At 40.1% G+C, this 16,517-nt stretch overlaps 1 protein-coding gene across 1 annotated transcript in view; it reads left to right on the top strand.

Moving 5' to 3' along the window:
• The window catches only part of SPECC1 (sperm antigen with calponin homology and coiled-coil domains 1), a 481,287-nt gene extending 473,768 nt beyond the window's left edge, over window positions 1-7,519 (top strand). Inside the window, exons 14-15 of the mRNA XM_068270298.1 lie at window positions 3,022-3,081; window positions 4,815-7,519. Of these exons, the coding sequence (XP_068126399.1) occupies window positions 3,022-3,081; window positions 4,815-4,904 (150 nt within the window). The 3' untranslated portion in view covers window positions 4,905-7,519. The remainder of the gene's footprint in view (window positions 1-3,021; window positions 3,082-4,814) is intronic.
• Window positions 7,520-16,517: the final 8,998 nt, after the last annotated feature.

Genomic DNA, 16,517 nt, shown 5'->3' with positions numbered 1-16,517 from the left:
CTGTGAAAATGCCGGCTCCGGGCTGTCAAGGGAAGTGGAATGAGAAATGGAGAAATTAATTTGAGCAATACAATGAATTTTTACTTTTCATGCCTCTAAATCCGCTTTTGTTCTAGCATTGTGAGCCTGTTTTTTTGTTACTTAGAATAAAATGAATTGTTTTTGCCATTGCTCTGCTTAAATGCATAATTTAATTTATTCATTTCAAAAACATACATGATGATCTTTACGACATGTGTCAATATATGAACTTTTAAGACAATTTGTTCCAGGCTTGAGGAACTTTGTACTAAAAATCACTGGACTAAATTTACTTGTACGAAACAAATCCCATAGTTGGGGTCAGGTTTCTGGAAAGGCCACAAAGGCCCGGGTCTTGGGCGGCAGTAGCCCTAGGTGGCACATGGACATGAATATGAGGGGTTGCTACATATCAAAGAGGAGGCTGAAAATGGGGAGCAACACATGAAAAAGGAAACTGATGCTCAAAGGACAAAGTAGATGGTGAACAGTCACGCTGGAACGAAAAGACACCGGTAGAAGAAGCAAAAAAAATATAATTGGAGGGTACTCACAAAGGGAGGTTGCAAAGGGGCAACCAACCACTGCAGGCAGGTGGAGATCAATAAACCCGACTTCACTCGGGGGTCCAGGCTAGCCGCAGATGGTTGCACTTTTTGAGAAAAAGCCCCTAGGGGCAGGGGCGTAACTAGAAATCACTGGGCCCCCCTGCGAAACTTTGGATGGGGCCCCCTCCTGCCAACCCTCCCCCCTACTTTCTGCACAGATAAACTGAAAACGGATGTTATTCAATTGGCTAGTGCACACTTGAATGTGTTTTCCCAATGTAGATAGAAACAGACAGGAGTGAAGCACTGGGAGCATTTTCTCTATCAATTACATTAGCTTCTGTTCTAAAACGTGAATGTTTTCACACATACAGACACACGTAGTGAGCAGAAACCGCATACAGAAAACCAACAGACAAGACATGCTCCCATCCTCAGCTTATCACACTCGCTCTGTCCATCTCTGATGGAGCAGAACTGGCTCTGCAGCCTTCTCCAGCATTACTACAGTACAGAACACTTGGGGAAGGGTAGAGAGGTTGGGGGCTGGGCGCTGTACACAAGAGCCTGCTGCATACTCAGTAGGGACTGTTTACAAATCTTTGCCTGCAAAACTTTGTATGATTCCTTATCAGTGCTGAGCAGATGCAGTAATTAGAATAATTGTGCAGAGAGCAGAATGTTTTTTCTCGGTGCACTAAGTTGTCTGTCTCTCAGGATGGGGCCCCCTGTGGCTTCTGGGCCCCCCTGCGGCTGCATCCCTTGCAGGGTCTATTGTTACGCCCCTGTCTAGGGGCCTGTAACAGGGTAAAATGGGTCCAAGGGTATCCCCTACCCTGAGTCGGAGGAAGGGGGGGGGGGGGTATACAATGCACAACAGAATGAAAAGGCACCCAGAAAATTATACATTTTGTGGGTCCCTATCACTTCCTCAGGTCAAATAAAGTGCATCACTGTGTTAAGAGCCAACATTTGAGTGCCTTTACCAAATGCCAGTGCTATTAAAGTTCATTTTTATATGAATTTGTCTCCATTGAGGTAAGCTAATTCCTTTTATAATTTTCTGGGCACCTTTTCATCCAGTTATGCATTGATGCTCAAAGGAGCTATTCATAAATGAAAGGGGCTTCTGTACATGGATAATATACATAGAAGAGGGGGCTGCACTTGGAATGGGCGGGTCATTGCTGCACAAGAAAGGGGTACCACAACATACTTGTCCTAGGGGCACAAAAGGTATAACTCTGGCTTTGCCCATAATCAAACATTTGCTATTCTGTGCATACATGCTTCGTATAAGTACCTTGTTTAGTCATGCAAAGTGCTCTTTCCTGCTGCTGCACTGCACCCTGCTTGCTTATACAGCATTGTAATAAAAATAGTGTCCAGGTGCATATTTAGGTGGGGATATGGGCATCCTCATTCATTTGTATTGAAAGGGACTGAGGTGCCCTCTGCTTCACTGCAGACAAAAGTGGTGCCTCTTATTTTACTCTGGAAGAAACATACTTCTTATTTGTATGTGTTTACCTGTATTTTAAATTTCGTGATTATTCATGATAGTGGTCCTTTAAGTTTAAAAAGAATTTTGTATACACCACACTATAGGAAGACCTCTTCACACAACTTTATTCAGTTTGTTCTGTGAAGAAAAACAATAATTTATATCCTGTGCAGAGTTACGGCAATTTTTTTACATTATTATTTTCAAGGAAAATTAGATATTTGATCTCAGCAGCGGCTGTGTTGACTCTTGCTCACTTTATAAAAGCAAATGAAACTCATGTGGATCAACGGCTACAAATGTGAATTTTATTTTGGATAGAATGAGAAAGGATTCACACCTCCTACTAGTAGTTTATTTTGTTCGGGTTTCGGGAAAATTTCCTTCAAATTCTGTTTCACCAACAGGGTCTCTGAGAAGTGAGGTACATTTCTCTAATAGGTACACATACAGTAATACATTCATATGTTTTTAGTAGAGTAGACAAGTATAGCAACATTTGTAAGGTTTAATGCTTTTTCCCATGGGGAAGGTCCCCCCCCCAGCATCCTGTCCCAGTTGGAGGGTCACAGAGGACAGGAAGTGAGGGAAATAACTTTCCTACTATAACCAAGATGGACAATACAAATTTTGATTGATGTGATAGTTTATTTTGCTGAAAGCGAAAGGTCACATGTCAGGGCCTTCAGACACATGCCTACCACCCATTACAGTTTGAGGACCTATGGTCAAGCTTTTCAAACTATTAATTCTGATGGCAGTTACAACACTGACTTCTGAAAGTGGAATTTAGGTATTACAGAGCCATACCTTGCAGATTATGTACATTATTTTTACATTATACTTTAAGATGATATTCTACAGTATCTAATGGCAAGCCTTATTCCTTCAAACTGTCACGGTACCACTTCTGTCTTTATTTAATATTTTTTTTCTATTGTTTTGCAGAAGAGGAATCTAAAATTAGCTTTTCAAGCCGCTGAGAGTGTAGGAATTAAAGCAAGTTTGGTAAGTATTAGAGCTTCCTATTAATATAATGACATGTTTTTACGTTTAAGTGTTAGTGTACTTTTATTTAAAGGGATCCTGTAGTGACTATAAACTAGATACAGTCCGTGCTGTCTGTTACTTTATCCATGTGACCACTTCTTGCCGCCTCACCAGCCCAGCTGTTTGTGCTGGTGAGAGTAAGGGTGGGTGGAGTCACAGTGTGTGGGGAGAGAGGCAGTGGCAGTCTCCGCATCCACCTCAATCTTCATGCAACCATGTTATGATTTTTTTTTTATCATTGCGGTTATATTTTATAATAAATGTATGGTGGATTTTGTTAGTAAAAGAAGTCTAGCGCACATATACTGTACATTACAAGCTAGGGCTGTATTTCCAAGTGCAGGCATTGTCACAAGATTTCTATGTAGGTATTAAAGCGGAATGAAACCCTGCATTTCTTCTTTGCTCTAATAGATTATTTACAGCATATTATATACAACCAGCATTTTTTTTTTTACTAGAACAGCATTCAAAGGGTTACACACAGGACTTAAAAGTTCAATGCAGAGAAAACTGAATGCATCCGAAGTTGTAGATAATGTTGTCTTGTGTTTAATTGTATCAAGTGAGGAATGTAAATAAACACTTCTACACTGCCGGGTCCCCTGAACAAAGTCAGGCAATTTAGAAAGCATTTCTGCTTACGTTAGAACATGAATAAAGCAGTTATAAATAAAATGCAAAAGTCCGCTTTCAGAGCAAAAAAAGTGTACTTTGGGAATGTATAATTTCTAAATGAATACTAATACTTATGCACAAAAGCAAATATGATAACCGTATGGCATATAAAAAGTAGGAAAAAATGTTTTTATTGAATATTATGTTGGGGTTTTATACCGCATTAAAGCGGACTCAAACCAAACATTTTTTTAATTAAAAATATTTAGTTGCACCACTCTGACACATACAAAGATAAATAAACACTCCTTCAAACATATGATCTTTTCAGTGCATGCTTTTCACCCTTTTATTTTCATAGCTAGGGTTATACTGGGGGCAGCCATTAGCAATTCCTCCATTGCCAGGAACCATTTACTCCACCAGTTTGCCGGAAAAATCCCGGCAATTTTAAAGGAAGGGAGGGGTTCCTCCAATAAATGTTAAATATTTTATATTTGTCATCATACAGCTGAAAAAAGGCTGCTATTTATTATTATAATTTAGAAAATAGATTTTATTTCTGAAATCTTGTATTTTTAATTTGGGTCCACTTTAAGTACGATTTCAAAGCTTCCATAATAATGGTAAGCTATGGTATGGCACATTACAGTGTACCTGTTATGTAGAACTGATATCAGATGAACACCCCATTTTTTATTTATTTTTTAAATCTCCTCTTTCTCTTTTTCCACATTAACAAAATAAAGCAAAGTTAAAGTTACACACAGCAATAAAACAGATGCATTTTACTTGTTTGTCACTCTAAAGTTCCTATGTTGGCTGTGTACCTTTGATAAGATTACTCCCTTCCTGTCACTTGTGACACCCATGAAAAAAGAGACTGAAATTACTCAAAACTAAACCCAGAAAGCATTAAAAAAATATCAGAGCTTCTAACCTTTTACCCCACTCCATCCAACCTTTAGAACATTGTTAGCTGTAGTTGGGCTTTCATTCTAATTCATGTACTATAGGGGTGTTGGACATGCAGTTTTGACGTCTCATAGTGCTAACTGGTCTTATCCTTGCAGGACCTAAATGAATTGATGTTCACCGACCGACCAGATTGGCAAAGTGTGATGCACTATGTGTCTCAGATTTACAAGTATTTTGAGACATAAAGGAATGATTGTGAAGGAGTGATCACTACAAAGGAAGCACACATTCACTTTACGGACTTCTCCAGTATACGCCAATCTTCCCATGACAAGACCTGGCTTTATTGGAACATGCCTGCACACTGTCTTCTAGTATTGGTGGCATGCGCAACTGAGTCAACCAGCATCCCATCCCCCATGCTGACAGATTGGGGCTGGTCATGTGAATGTTCTTCTTTACACTACAATGTGCCATAGTATCACTACAGAAAGTCCAACCTTTGGATCCTGTGTAACCAAACTATAGGAATTGTAAAATCCTTGTCTTACTTTTTTGTGCACAGCATTTGCAAACAATTCCACGAAGAGCCATCAGCAAAAAGAGTTCTTTTTCTGCTGGTCACAGAAAATCACTTTTCTAGAAAATGTATCTTCTGTCCTTTTAATCCTATTAACTGGGTTGCAGATGTATTTAATGAGATGTACGTGAATTGTGGATTTAGGCGGTGCCTGATTTTAGAGTATGGACAGTAGGCTTTGGCGCAGTATTTTCTGCTTTCCATAGAGGGGCGCTGATGAGATGGAAACTGCTGTTTGAGGCCTGCATGAGACTAACACACAAAATCAAAACTTTATTCACACAATAATCTTCACTGCCAGCAGCGTGTGGCAATGCAAGGAACGTCAGAGAGACTGGAATAAAGCTTGTTCTGTTCAACATATGCAATGACCAAAAGCCAAGAGTTTAGTCATTTGATCTAGCCAGAAGACTATATAACATAATTGGAACCGGCAGCCAGTGTAGCATCTTTCCATTTTAGCATCTTCCGTTGTTCCTGTTTGGGATAATTACTACAAAGTGGAATGGTTATACAACTAATATTCAGTGTTGGAATACCTCCGTTTTTTGAATCTGTGGCAGAATGAACAGAATGCTTTAGCTATAGCTTGCATCAAGACATCTATTCAACAAGTCTCAGCTTTCTGTTGGATTTTCTTTCATTGTGGGATGTATGCCACCCTCACTGGGGCTGGTACATAGCAGCGCTCAGGATCTTACCTTACTAGAAGTTTTATACATTCTAATTTCTGCATGGAAAGGATCCTGAAGCTATATGTGTGAACTTGCATGGTACACATTGTTTGGAGAGGATTGTGTCCTTATTGAATGTTGACTGCATTGGGTGATTCATATATAAGTGGCACTTGGGTAATGTAAAGCCACATTGTTTTGTTTTTTTTCTTTGGGAAAAAGGATTTACACCTTACTTTGTTTATATTAAGTTACATTTTTAGCAGCGTGTTTCTGAGTACATGTTCACAATTCACATCTGTTCCCGCCCCCGAGGAGTTCATAATCTGAATAGAGGTTCACCAGTCACATCTGTCTCTGCCACCGAGGAGTTCATAGTTTTGTGTTCATGTTTACCACTGAGATCTGTCCTGCCCCCAAGAACTTCACATTCTGAGCATGTGTTCATCAGTCACATCTGTCTTTGCCCCTGAGGAGTTAATATTTTCTGTACATGTCCATCAGTCACATCTGTCTTTGCCCCTGAGGAGTTAATATTTTCTGTACATGTCCACCAGTCACATCTGTCTTTGCCCCCTAGGACTTCACATTCCTTGTACATGTTCACCACCCACACCAGTCCCTGCCCCTGAGGAATTTATATTTTGTGTACATGTTCACCAGTCACGTCTGTCTCTGCCCTTGAGGAGTTCATATTTTGTGTACATGTTCAGAAGTCACTTCTGTCCTTTCCCCTGAGGAGTTCACATTCTTGAAAATATTAATTAATCACATCTATCCCTGCCTCCGAGGGCTTCACAGTTTATGTATATGTTCACCTAGTTGTGTTATTGTCCCTAAAGACTACAGTGTCTGTGTACACTAATCTCATCTGCCCCTACTTCCAAGTTTACAGGTTGAAAACCTTTACTATAAACATCATCTGTCCCTGCCCTAGGATTTCACAGTTTGAGCATAGTTTTTAACTCGCATCTCTCCCTTCTCGTAAGGATTTGTCAATTTGAAAACATGTTGCCCGCTCACAGCTCTCACCTCCAGGAGTTTATCGTTTGTGTGTCTGTTCACGTACCTGCATCTGGGTAATTCACATTTTGAATACATGTTCACCAGTCACATCTGACCTTGCCCCTGAGGTGCATGTCCCCCAATCACTTGTCACTGCCAGTCAAGAGCTAAGAATTAATTAATGTTTAATTAATGTTTGTCACACGCATCTGTCATCAGGAGTTTACTTACAATCTGAAAATATGTTGTCCACTCACATTACCCCAGCCCGCAAGAGCTCCACAGGCTGTGTACCTGTTTACGGTTTGCATGTGTAGTTACCATCACAGTCACCCAGACGGCTTAACATGGACCCTTCATGCAAGAAACAATGAACCAATATCCTTACAACCATGAGAGAAAACTGTACAAACTCTGGAGATCAGAGGTGCCATGCTCAATCCTTCTTCACTTGTTTGTGGATTGCAAAGGCCATATATGGACAGTTGTGCTGGCAGCATTGCTGATTTTCCAAACAGAAAGCTATGGTGTTATGTGTGATGTTAAACAAGCTGTTTTAATATGCTCAGAGATATACCATTAAAATATAAGTGTAAATTAATGATTTTGTCAAGTTTGAATACTGGGTGTTTATTTTACTCTGAAATATATGCACAGGTACCAATGAATGACTGATCTATTACAAAAACATGATTGGATCGATAAAATAGCAATGTCTGTTGTTGTCACAAACATGCAGAATTACAACCCAAAATGATTTCCTAACACCTGCTTCACTTATGTAATACTATATTTTTAGGGCCATTGGTGGGGCTTAGGGGTTGGTCAATGAGATTCAAATAATTCAGAGTTAATGCAGGATTATACTAAGTTTGTGTAGTTTGAAGAATGACCAATTGAATACTGCCAAGGTGAACTTCAATTGGTCAATTTTCAAGATGCACAAAATTGCATACAAAATTTGCATAATCGTGTATCAACTCAGAATTATTTGCATCTCATTAAGGATCCCTAGTGGGACTGTCATTCTCTGTGATGGTGAAGAATGGGTATTGGACAAGTCATGTAGTTGACTGTAGTTTGTACTGTTATGCCTATGGAAACTTTTAGTGCCATTAAACTGCACCTGTAAGTATACAGCCTTTTTTATAAGGTGGCATTTTTTTAATGTGTCTCATTTTACAGAGTTATCAAATTAGAACGATGGTCATGCAATAAAAAGGGTGTGAAGCACTGCAAAGTCAAACGGCAATATGACCATTCCTCATTTAGTAACTTCCATTAACCACTTTAAAGTGTTATGAAACTCAGCTTTTCCTCTTTGTTCAAAAAGTTTATTTATAGCATAAAAAAAACACAAAAATTGTAGCAGAACAACAGTTAAACACAGCACTTTCTCTTCATTGGAATGCTCCATGCTTCAGTGGAAAGCTTCTGGCCGCATCTGAAGAGGTAATAACATTATCTTTTTTTACATTTGTCAGATGCATGTAGTAAACATTAGCAAACTGCCGACACTGAGCTGTACTGAGCTGAGAAGTGATCATTAGATAGATTTTACTATATAAATGTAGCAGCTATACAATAAAATGCAGTGGCAGCTTTCAGAGAAGATAAACTGTACCTTGGGAACTTGTAATTTGTAAACCGATATTACTTGTGCACAAAAGCAAATATGATAACTGTATGGGTAATAAAAAGTAGGAAAACGTATTTTTATTGAATGTTATGTCTGAGTTTTATCCCACTTTAATTACCCTCTACAGTACAAATCATTTTATGCAGACTGCTGGGATCAAAGGCAGACGTACAATGGGATGTCTACATGAGAAGAGGCCACAGCCTGGCCCTCCCAGTCACTGTCTCCATACAATATCAAGTGCCAGAAGAATCTGTGATTACTAAAGATTAGTACTAGTCTTCGAATTTGGGTTAATGATTTTGGAAATCCAAATTCACCTGTAAAAAGCACTTATTTGCACTTCTCCTTGCATTGCACATGAAGTCACATGAAGCACAACATGAAATGCAAATATCCTCCCAGCTTTAATATGTTTCTCGAGTGAACGCTGGAGACCTATTTCTGTATCACATATTCTGCCTTTTAAAGTTTCACTTTACATTTATGCACCTATATGGGAACATGCATGCATATCTGTAAATGTGTTCAGCCACTTCTCTACGTAGAGGAACTTCTTGTACCTTCAGCAGCAGGTGGCTGCTTATTTTGAAAGCAGTAGATATGGTGGTGGTTTCACAGGTTTGAGGTTGGCAGAAGCCCAATTCATATTTTCTCCACTATCCAAGTTTAGCTCTGTAATAACAGAAGTGTTAAATAACAGTATGGTTATTGTTCTCAGAACCTGAAGCAGTAGGAAATACATTTCTACTTTCGGTTTTGCACATTGAACTGTCGCTTCTTCGGAATGAAACTGACACCTCCTCTGCAAGACTGAAAGACATTTATGTTGTGGTATAAATGGTCACCAGACTTTTTCTGTTATTTTATGTGTTTTAGGTAAATGGAAGGTGGAGTATGCAACATTATAACAGTAAACACAACCTGACTGTATACCTATGTAGGTTCTCTTGTGCCACCAAAACAGATCTGATCTGTCAAGGCCTGGACTCCATAGACCTATGAAGGTTTTTTTTGTGGTATCTGACAGCAAAATTCTAGCAGAGGATTATTGAAGTTCTTTGTTTCAAGGTGATGCCTACATGAGTTGGACTTCTTTTGTTAGCAATTTTTGCTTCATTAGCTCTTCCATGTGATTGTTTAAGATGGGAAGGATGGAAAGAGGTCCGTACAATGTCTCCACAATCCAAGATTTATCCCAAGTCAGATAAAAGAACACCAAGCTGAGATGTTTCGAACCCACACGATTCTTAATCATAGCCATTTTATGGCTCACATTAGCAGGTTTAAATAGAGGATGGTAGGTGGAACCAGGGAGAGTGACAAACCCGTCACACCCAATACGGGCGGGAACATTGGTGTCTGCACTCTCTAAACTGGCTACCGCACTAGCCTTTACAAATTAATGTATACAATTTAAAACCTAAAGGTGCATAAAAATACAAGGCGCACGCCTAAGTATATACACATACAAGTACACATAATGTGCATAAGCAAATAGCTTCATCCAAACTAGAAAACTACTGGGCAGCTAATCGGATCAAAAAAAGGGGTAATTAGTTGGTCACTAAGGCCAGGTCCCATCGGAACTTCATACCGAGAGGGGCCCTAGTCCCTAAACGGAAAATCCACAGGGCCTCTCTCTTATGAATCATGGCCAGGACATCTCCCCCTTTTTCTCAGCAAAAAAACCCCTCTCAATCCCTTGAAAGGAAAAACTGGACATGTTTCCCCCATGTTCCAAACAGAAATGTTTAGCGACATTTGAAACACTATTGGTAAGCCAACCGGCTCCCAAATAGTGTTCTGCAATTCAGGCTTTTAGGGGTCTAGTAGTGCACCCCACATATTGAATCGAACAAATGTCGCAAGTAATCAAATGACATTTTTGGTATTACAATTCATAAAGTGTCTGATGGGGAAAACATGTCCATTAGAAAGGGAAATAATACTCTGGGTCTTTGAATGCACCTGACAGTAATGGCAAGAAGCCACCCCACACTTAAATTAACCTTTTACAAGCCACGTCGGAAGTCCAGAGGCAGACTTGAATAAGGTAGGTGACAGAAGGCTGCCCAAGGTGGGTGCCTTCCTACTTGCGAAACTGATTCCCTCCCGAAGAAATCAGCTTGGTGTTCTTTTATCTGACTTGGGATACGTCCTGAATAAATCTTGGATTGTGGAAACTTAGTGCGGACCTCTTTCCATCCTTCATGTTGTCTGGGCTGGGCAGCCCTTTGTTCTAGCACTGTCTCCCCTGTGAGTAGAGCGGTATCCTCTCCTGTTTACTTGTTTAAGATGGGCTAGCTGCCTTTACCCCCCCCCCCCCCCCTACAGGCACTTGATACCCCCACTGCTCTGTACCTGCTTTTTCCCAAGTGTAATAAAGGGACTTTAAAGAAGTGGTGTCCCACTCTCTTCATTGGCTATCTACAAAAATCTGGACGTGCACGCTTCTTTTCTCTGCTCCGGTTGTTCCGCCCTGCTGCATTTGGTGGCAGGTACTGTTTATTCATTTACACTAAGGGTGGAAAAGCAGTTGAGAAAATACCTAAGCAGAAGCACCAGAAGAATAAAACAATGCTTTTATTGATACATTGATAAAAATGGGAGGTAGTGGTGGACTTACCTTCCCATAGAAGGCACAGGTATGAGTGTAATTCAAAAAAACTTTAATTGACAACTTCACTGGCGCCTCTTTTCTAGTATTTTCTCGAACCCACAAGATCTGCCATTTTGGAGATGCACTGATCCAGTCATCTAACCATCACTGTTTGGCCTTAGCCAAAGTCACTAAGATCCTTTGGCTTTCCTGCTTTGAGCCCAGCACCTTTAAAGGCAACACGGCACCTACTGTATATATGAAAATATATAAAATGATACTCCCCATAAGGGGGGTTTGTAATCGATTGGACCGTTAGTGGGGTTGATCTTCATGACTTACTTATAGGGGGGATACTCCCCTGGCTTCCCACCTATATGGGATTCGCCATCTATCCCAGGGAGAGATGCATATGTTGCAGTTTCATACCAATCCTTATATTGTATTGTCGTATGTTACCCCGCCCTCCCAGTGATGTTTAGCCTATGCTGTGATGCCATGCAGCCTTCTCCCCCAGAGCACTCAGGAGATAATGTGATGTTCCTGCTCACTACACGGACTGGAATAAAAAGACATCCAGATTCACCTTGCCAGTAGTAAAGATGCTGCATCGCTGATAAATTTAAGAAGGTAAATCTTTTTGTGGTAAAATTTTACAATGGGCAACATTGACTTAATTATTTATTAATGAATATTGTTAAAATAAGCAATTTTCCTTGTTAAGTTATATACTTTAATTATTCTAATACTGCATGAAGTTTTGAGTCAGGATGCTATTTATTGGCTAACATAAAAGAATAAGAGCAGGGACGTAGCAATAGGAGGAGCGGAGGGTGCGACCGCATTGGGGCCCTTGGGCCAGAGAGGCCCCAAGGGGCCTCCGTGAACTTCAGTATTAGCTCTCTATAGGTCCTGTGCTTATAATAATCACTTCTATAGATACTTTTAATAGTGGTAATCATTAGCAAAGTTCCCTTCTTGCACCTCTGACACCGTAGTTGCCATTGGCAGCTTTTGGTATGCCTCATCAATTGTTATGTATAGAGTGCTTGGGGGGCCCCATTGTAAGACTTGCATCGGGGCTCACAGCTCCTTAGCTACGCCACTGAATAAGAGTAAGGAAGCTTTCGGGTTTGCAGCCTTCATGTAATGAAGTTTTCTTACCTCAGCCAATCTGCCTTCATAATATGTATAGTATGGGTCTAGCAGTTTTCCCTAAAGTTGCATGGAAGCTATTAAACATTTTCAAAACAAGGCCTTAAAAAAATGAGTTAGTCCATATATTTTGCCATGTGACCATCACATCAGATCTACGTTTGAGAATAGATTATAGAGAACAGTGCGAAACTCAGCCATAAATCAGTCAGTCTATTCATACACACCACACATGCTGTCTCCCCTCTCTTCCCCATCCCACATGATCAGCAAATCGCAATGACTGTCATTTATGTTCAGTGACCCTTTAAAAAAAAAAAGCTGACAACTTTGAGTAAAACATTGCTGTGATAAAATGGTCAGAACGCTTGTAAATGGAGGCCTGGGGGACAGAGACTATTGTGAGGACCAGTCACAATTATGAAAGTCTCCCAAGTAAATAAAAGCTGGAAAAATATTTACTGGATGATATCAAAGGCGTTCTGTGCACGGCTTATTAAGTAAATATTTTTTCAGCTTGTGCCACAGACTATGTATTTTCTTTCTTTAGTTCTTTTTTACTGCATCATTGTCGCTGCTGTCGTGTCTCTTGCTTTTTTGTTTTCTGAGGGCTTTATATATAGGCCACGTAAATGGCTTGACGTATCATGCGGTTTATATTTTAGGCATTCTTTGTTGACTCACTCAATTAAATATTAAATTAGAAGGAAGCAGAGGATTACATGTGACCACTTAATAATTTCTATTTGCCACTACGTATGTCCATTGCCTGAGCTATGGATGAGTGTCATCATTGCAGGCTTTTTTTTACGTTAGACGATAGTTCCCTGGTTTATTTTTGCTTGTCCCGTGTACTTTGCTACTAGAAGGTTTATTTGTGCTTGTACCGTGTACTTTGCTACTAGGTTTCTTTTTGCTTGTCCCGTGTACTTTGCTACTAGGTTTATTTTTGCTTGAACCGTGTACTTTGCTACTAGGTTTCTTTTTGCTTGTCCCGTGTATTTTGCTACTAGAAGGTTTATTTTTGCTTGTACCGTGTACTTTGCTACTAGGTTTATTTTTGCTTGTACCGTGTACTTTGCTACTAGGTTTATTTTTGCTTGTCCCGTGTACTTTGCTACTAGAAGGTTTATTTTTGCTTGTCCCGTGTACTTTGCTACTAGGAGTATGCAAGGTGGCATTCTTGATTTTCTTTTTTTTAAATGCAGCTTCTCTGGCTGGTGGTTCTGCTCATCTACTCCCGTTATTATTTTAAGAGTCCACAGATCAAGTTTTGTGACTCCAATCTGACATATTTCTGGCAAGTGTGGCACAATGTCCAGTGTACAAGCCAGATTATTAGGTTTTAAAAGAAAATTGATTAAAGATGGCAGCTGCCATGTACCTTTCACCTCATGCTGCCTTTAAAGTTAAACTTATGTTATAACATTCCAAAGAAAAACATTTAAGAAGGTTGTTGCACAAGTCTTTCTGCATTTTTATGTGTTTTAAAAAAAACCAGAACAAAATAAAGGGAAAAGCTGCTCAATCGGATGTATGCAAAGCCTTCATGAAAACGAAGCAAATTGTGAGGTGCAGTACACAGTGGTGAGATGCGATTTTAGAAAATTGCAACCGCAGTGCCTGCAGTGATTTTTGAGTGCTTGTGTTTTTCACAATTTTTTTTAGTTAAACAATCAGGAAACCAGGAAAAGATGGACTCAGCAAAATTGCAATCGCATTGTAAATGCACAAAAATTGCAAGTAGAATTGTGATTAAAAAATGAAATCGCATCACACTCAGTTTAACATTTTGCTTTTCGAGATTTTCAATGTGTACAGGCACTTAAAGGGGAACTTCAGCCTACACAAACATACTGTCATTAAAGTGAATAATAACTGAATTATAAATAAAAAAGTCAGATACTCACCTAAGGAGAGGGAGGCTCTGGGTCCCATAGAGCATCCCCTCTCCTGGTCCCCGCTGTTGCGCTGGCTCCCCCATAGCGGTATTCCACTGTTTCCCGGCCAAAGGGAGGCTTTGTAATTGCTTCGAGAGCCTAAGTGCTCCCGAAGGCGGGCCGCCCTACACTCCGCACGCGCGAGCACCCACTATAACGCACTCGCTCGTGCGCAGTATGGAGCCGAGGACTCGGCTCCCGAAGTCTTCCAAAGTCCCCTCGGCGGGGGATGTGAACGGGAGAGCAAGTGCAGCACCGAGGGCACCGGGAGAGGAGAGGGAAGGCTCATTAGGACCGAGCCTTCCCTCTCCTTAGGTAAGTATCTGACTTTTTTTTTTAATTTAAATATGGGTTGCCATTAGCTTTAAAGAGACTCTGTAACAAAATTTTCAGCCTTATTTATTCTGTCCTATAAGTTCCTATACCTGTTCTAATGTGGTCTGTCCTACTGCAGTCTTTCCTAGTTGCACAGTGGCTGTATTATCTCTGTTATATAATCTAATTTTATTTCCTCTGATGGCTTTGTCGGACTCAGGCAGGAATGTGCTGCTCTTCTTGTGATAGGATAGAAGCTATACACACCCTCTCCACGCCCCCTGCAGGCTCTGTGTGAGTCACAGACTGAGCTCCTCTAATCCCATCACAAGCTGGTTATAAGCCATGCCTTTTGTTTGTAAACACTGCCTAAAACAGGCAATTACAAGCCAGGATTGCAGCAGGGAGTGGCAGAAACAGAGGGGCCCAGGAGAACATAATGAATAGAATGGTATGCTTTTTATTGTAAGAATTTTAGAGTACAGATTCTCTTTAAGTTACATTAGTTATGTTAATTAAAATAGATAGGCAATATAATCTCTTACACACCCTGTTTTAAAAGAACAAGCAAATGTTTGTGTTTTCATGGGGGCAGACATCTTTTTTAGTTGAAAGGAGATGACAGAGGAGCGTGAGACACAGTTCCAACTGTCCTGTGTCCTGGTCACCCCTCCCAGCTGTGCACGCTAGGCTTCAAATCTCAAATTCAAAATTAAAAAAAACAAATTTGCCCTAAAACAGCAGGAGGAGAACAACAACATAAGAAATCCCATCATGCTTTGCACAGCATCAGAAAAAATGCCCAGGCAGTTTTCTTCTGTGCAGCTAAAAATGAGGCCTGGGTAAGAAAAACAAAGTTCTGATGCTGTGAAACTGTTAAACACCAAGCCTTTTCAGTGCTGCCGAGTAGATTTTTAGTCTGGAGGTTCACTTTAAGATGTCTGTGGGAAAGGGTCAGTTAGTTGAGCACTATCCAAATTTATGGATCACTGTAGACAAGGCTGCTGATGTCATATGACATTTCTATCACTGAAAGCAAAAAAAAAAAAAACTAAGGTAAAATGGATAAAAAAGTGTCCTGAATTAATTCATAACTTTCTACTATTATGTCATTATGCTTCCTCTCCTCTGCCATCTCCATTCTCTAATAAACAACTAAGGTCTAAAACTTCAGGCCTGAGTTGAGAAACCCTGATGGAAGTATGGAAGTATTGGAAGTATGTCTCCTGCAAGAATCACACTATATTTTGCAAGACCAAGCAGGTAGTGATAGCTTTTGGACCTACTGTATTTGGCACTTCAAGCCGTGTTCTACTTGCCTCAAGACATTGTATAAACAGGGAGAAAAAGAGCAACCTGAGGATGTTGACCTGAGGAATCGTGTTTGACTCGCAAAATGTATAGTCTATTTTGTGTCTTAATAAACTGCTTGTTTTTTGAATCAATACTTACATTCTTGAGGTAAGTTCACTCTTACTATTTAAACGGTTTTTGATTGTTTTATGTATTTTTGTGGCACCTAACCTCCCAGTCCTACAGTTCATATTCCTCCAAGACATGGTATTTGATTTAATTACCTACAAGAATTCTTTCTTGAGAGAGTGACCAGAACTGTCCCAGGGTGACAGTTTCAGTCCTGTTCAAGGACCAGGCGATATTTTTACTGTGGCTGCCATCATTGCAACCCAGTTTTGAGAGTACACCATTTATTTGCATTTATGCCCCCCCCCCCCCCCCCCCCCTCTTATCAGACCTACTTCACTGATGGGGTTCCTGGTCTAATTTTTTTTTTTCTTTCACTGGAAGACCTACAGATTATCCAGAACAGGTCCCTTTAGAATTCAACTGCAATATGGCCCAAAAGCATATTCACAATTGATACAGGAAGGAAGGTTCCTTGAGCAGTTTTCAATATCTGTTCCAAACCCTTTGTAGAATACTCTCCTAT

Source organism: Hyperolius riggenbachi, chromosome 2, assembly GCF_040937935.1.
Source record: "Hyperolius riggenbachi isolate aHypRig1 chromosome 2, aHypRig1.pri, whole genome shotgun sequence".
Taxonomy (NCBI): domain Eukaryota; kingdom Metazoa; phylum Chordata; class Amphibia; order Anura; family Hyperoliidae; genus Hyperolius; species Hyperolius riggenbachi.
The sequence above is the reverse complement of the archived record's forward strand: the minus strand, read 5'-3'. Positions and strand labels throughout refer to the sequence as shown.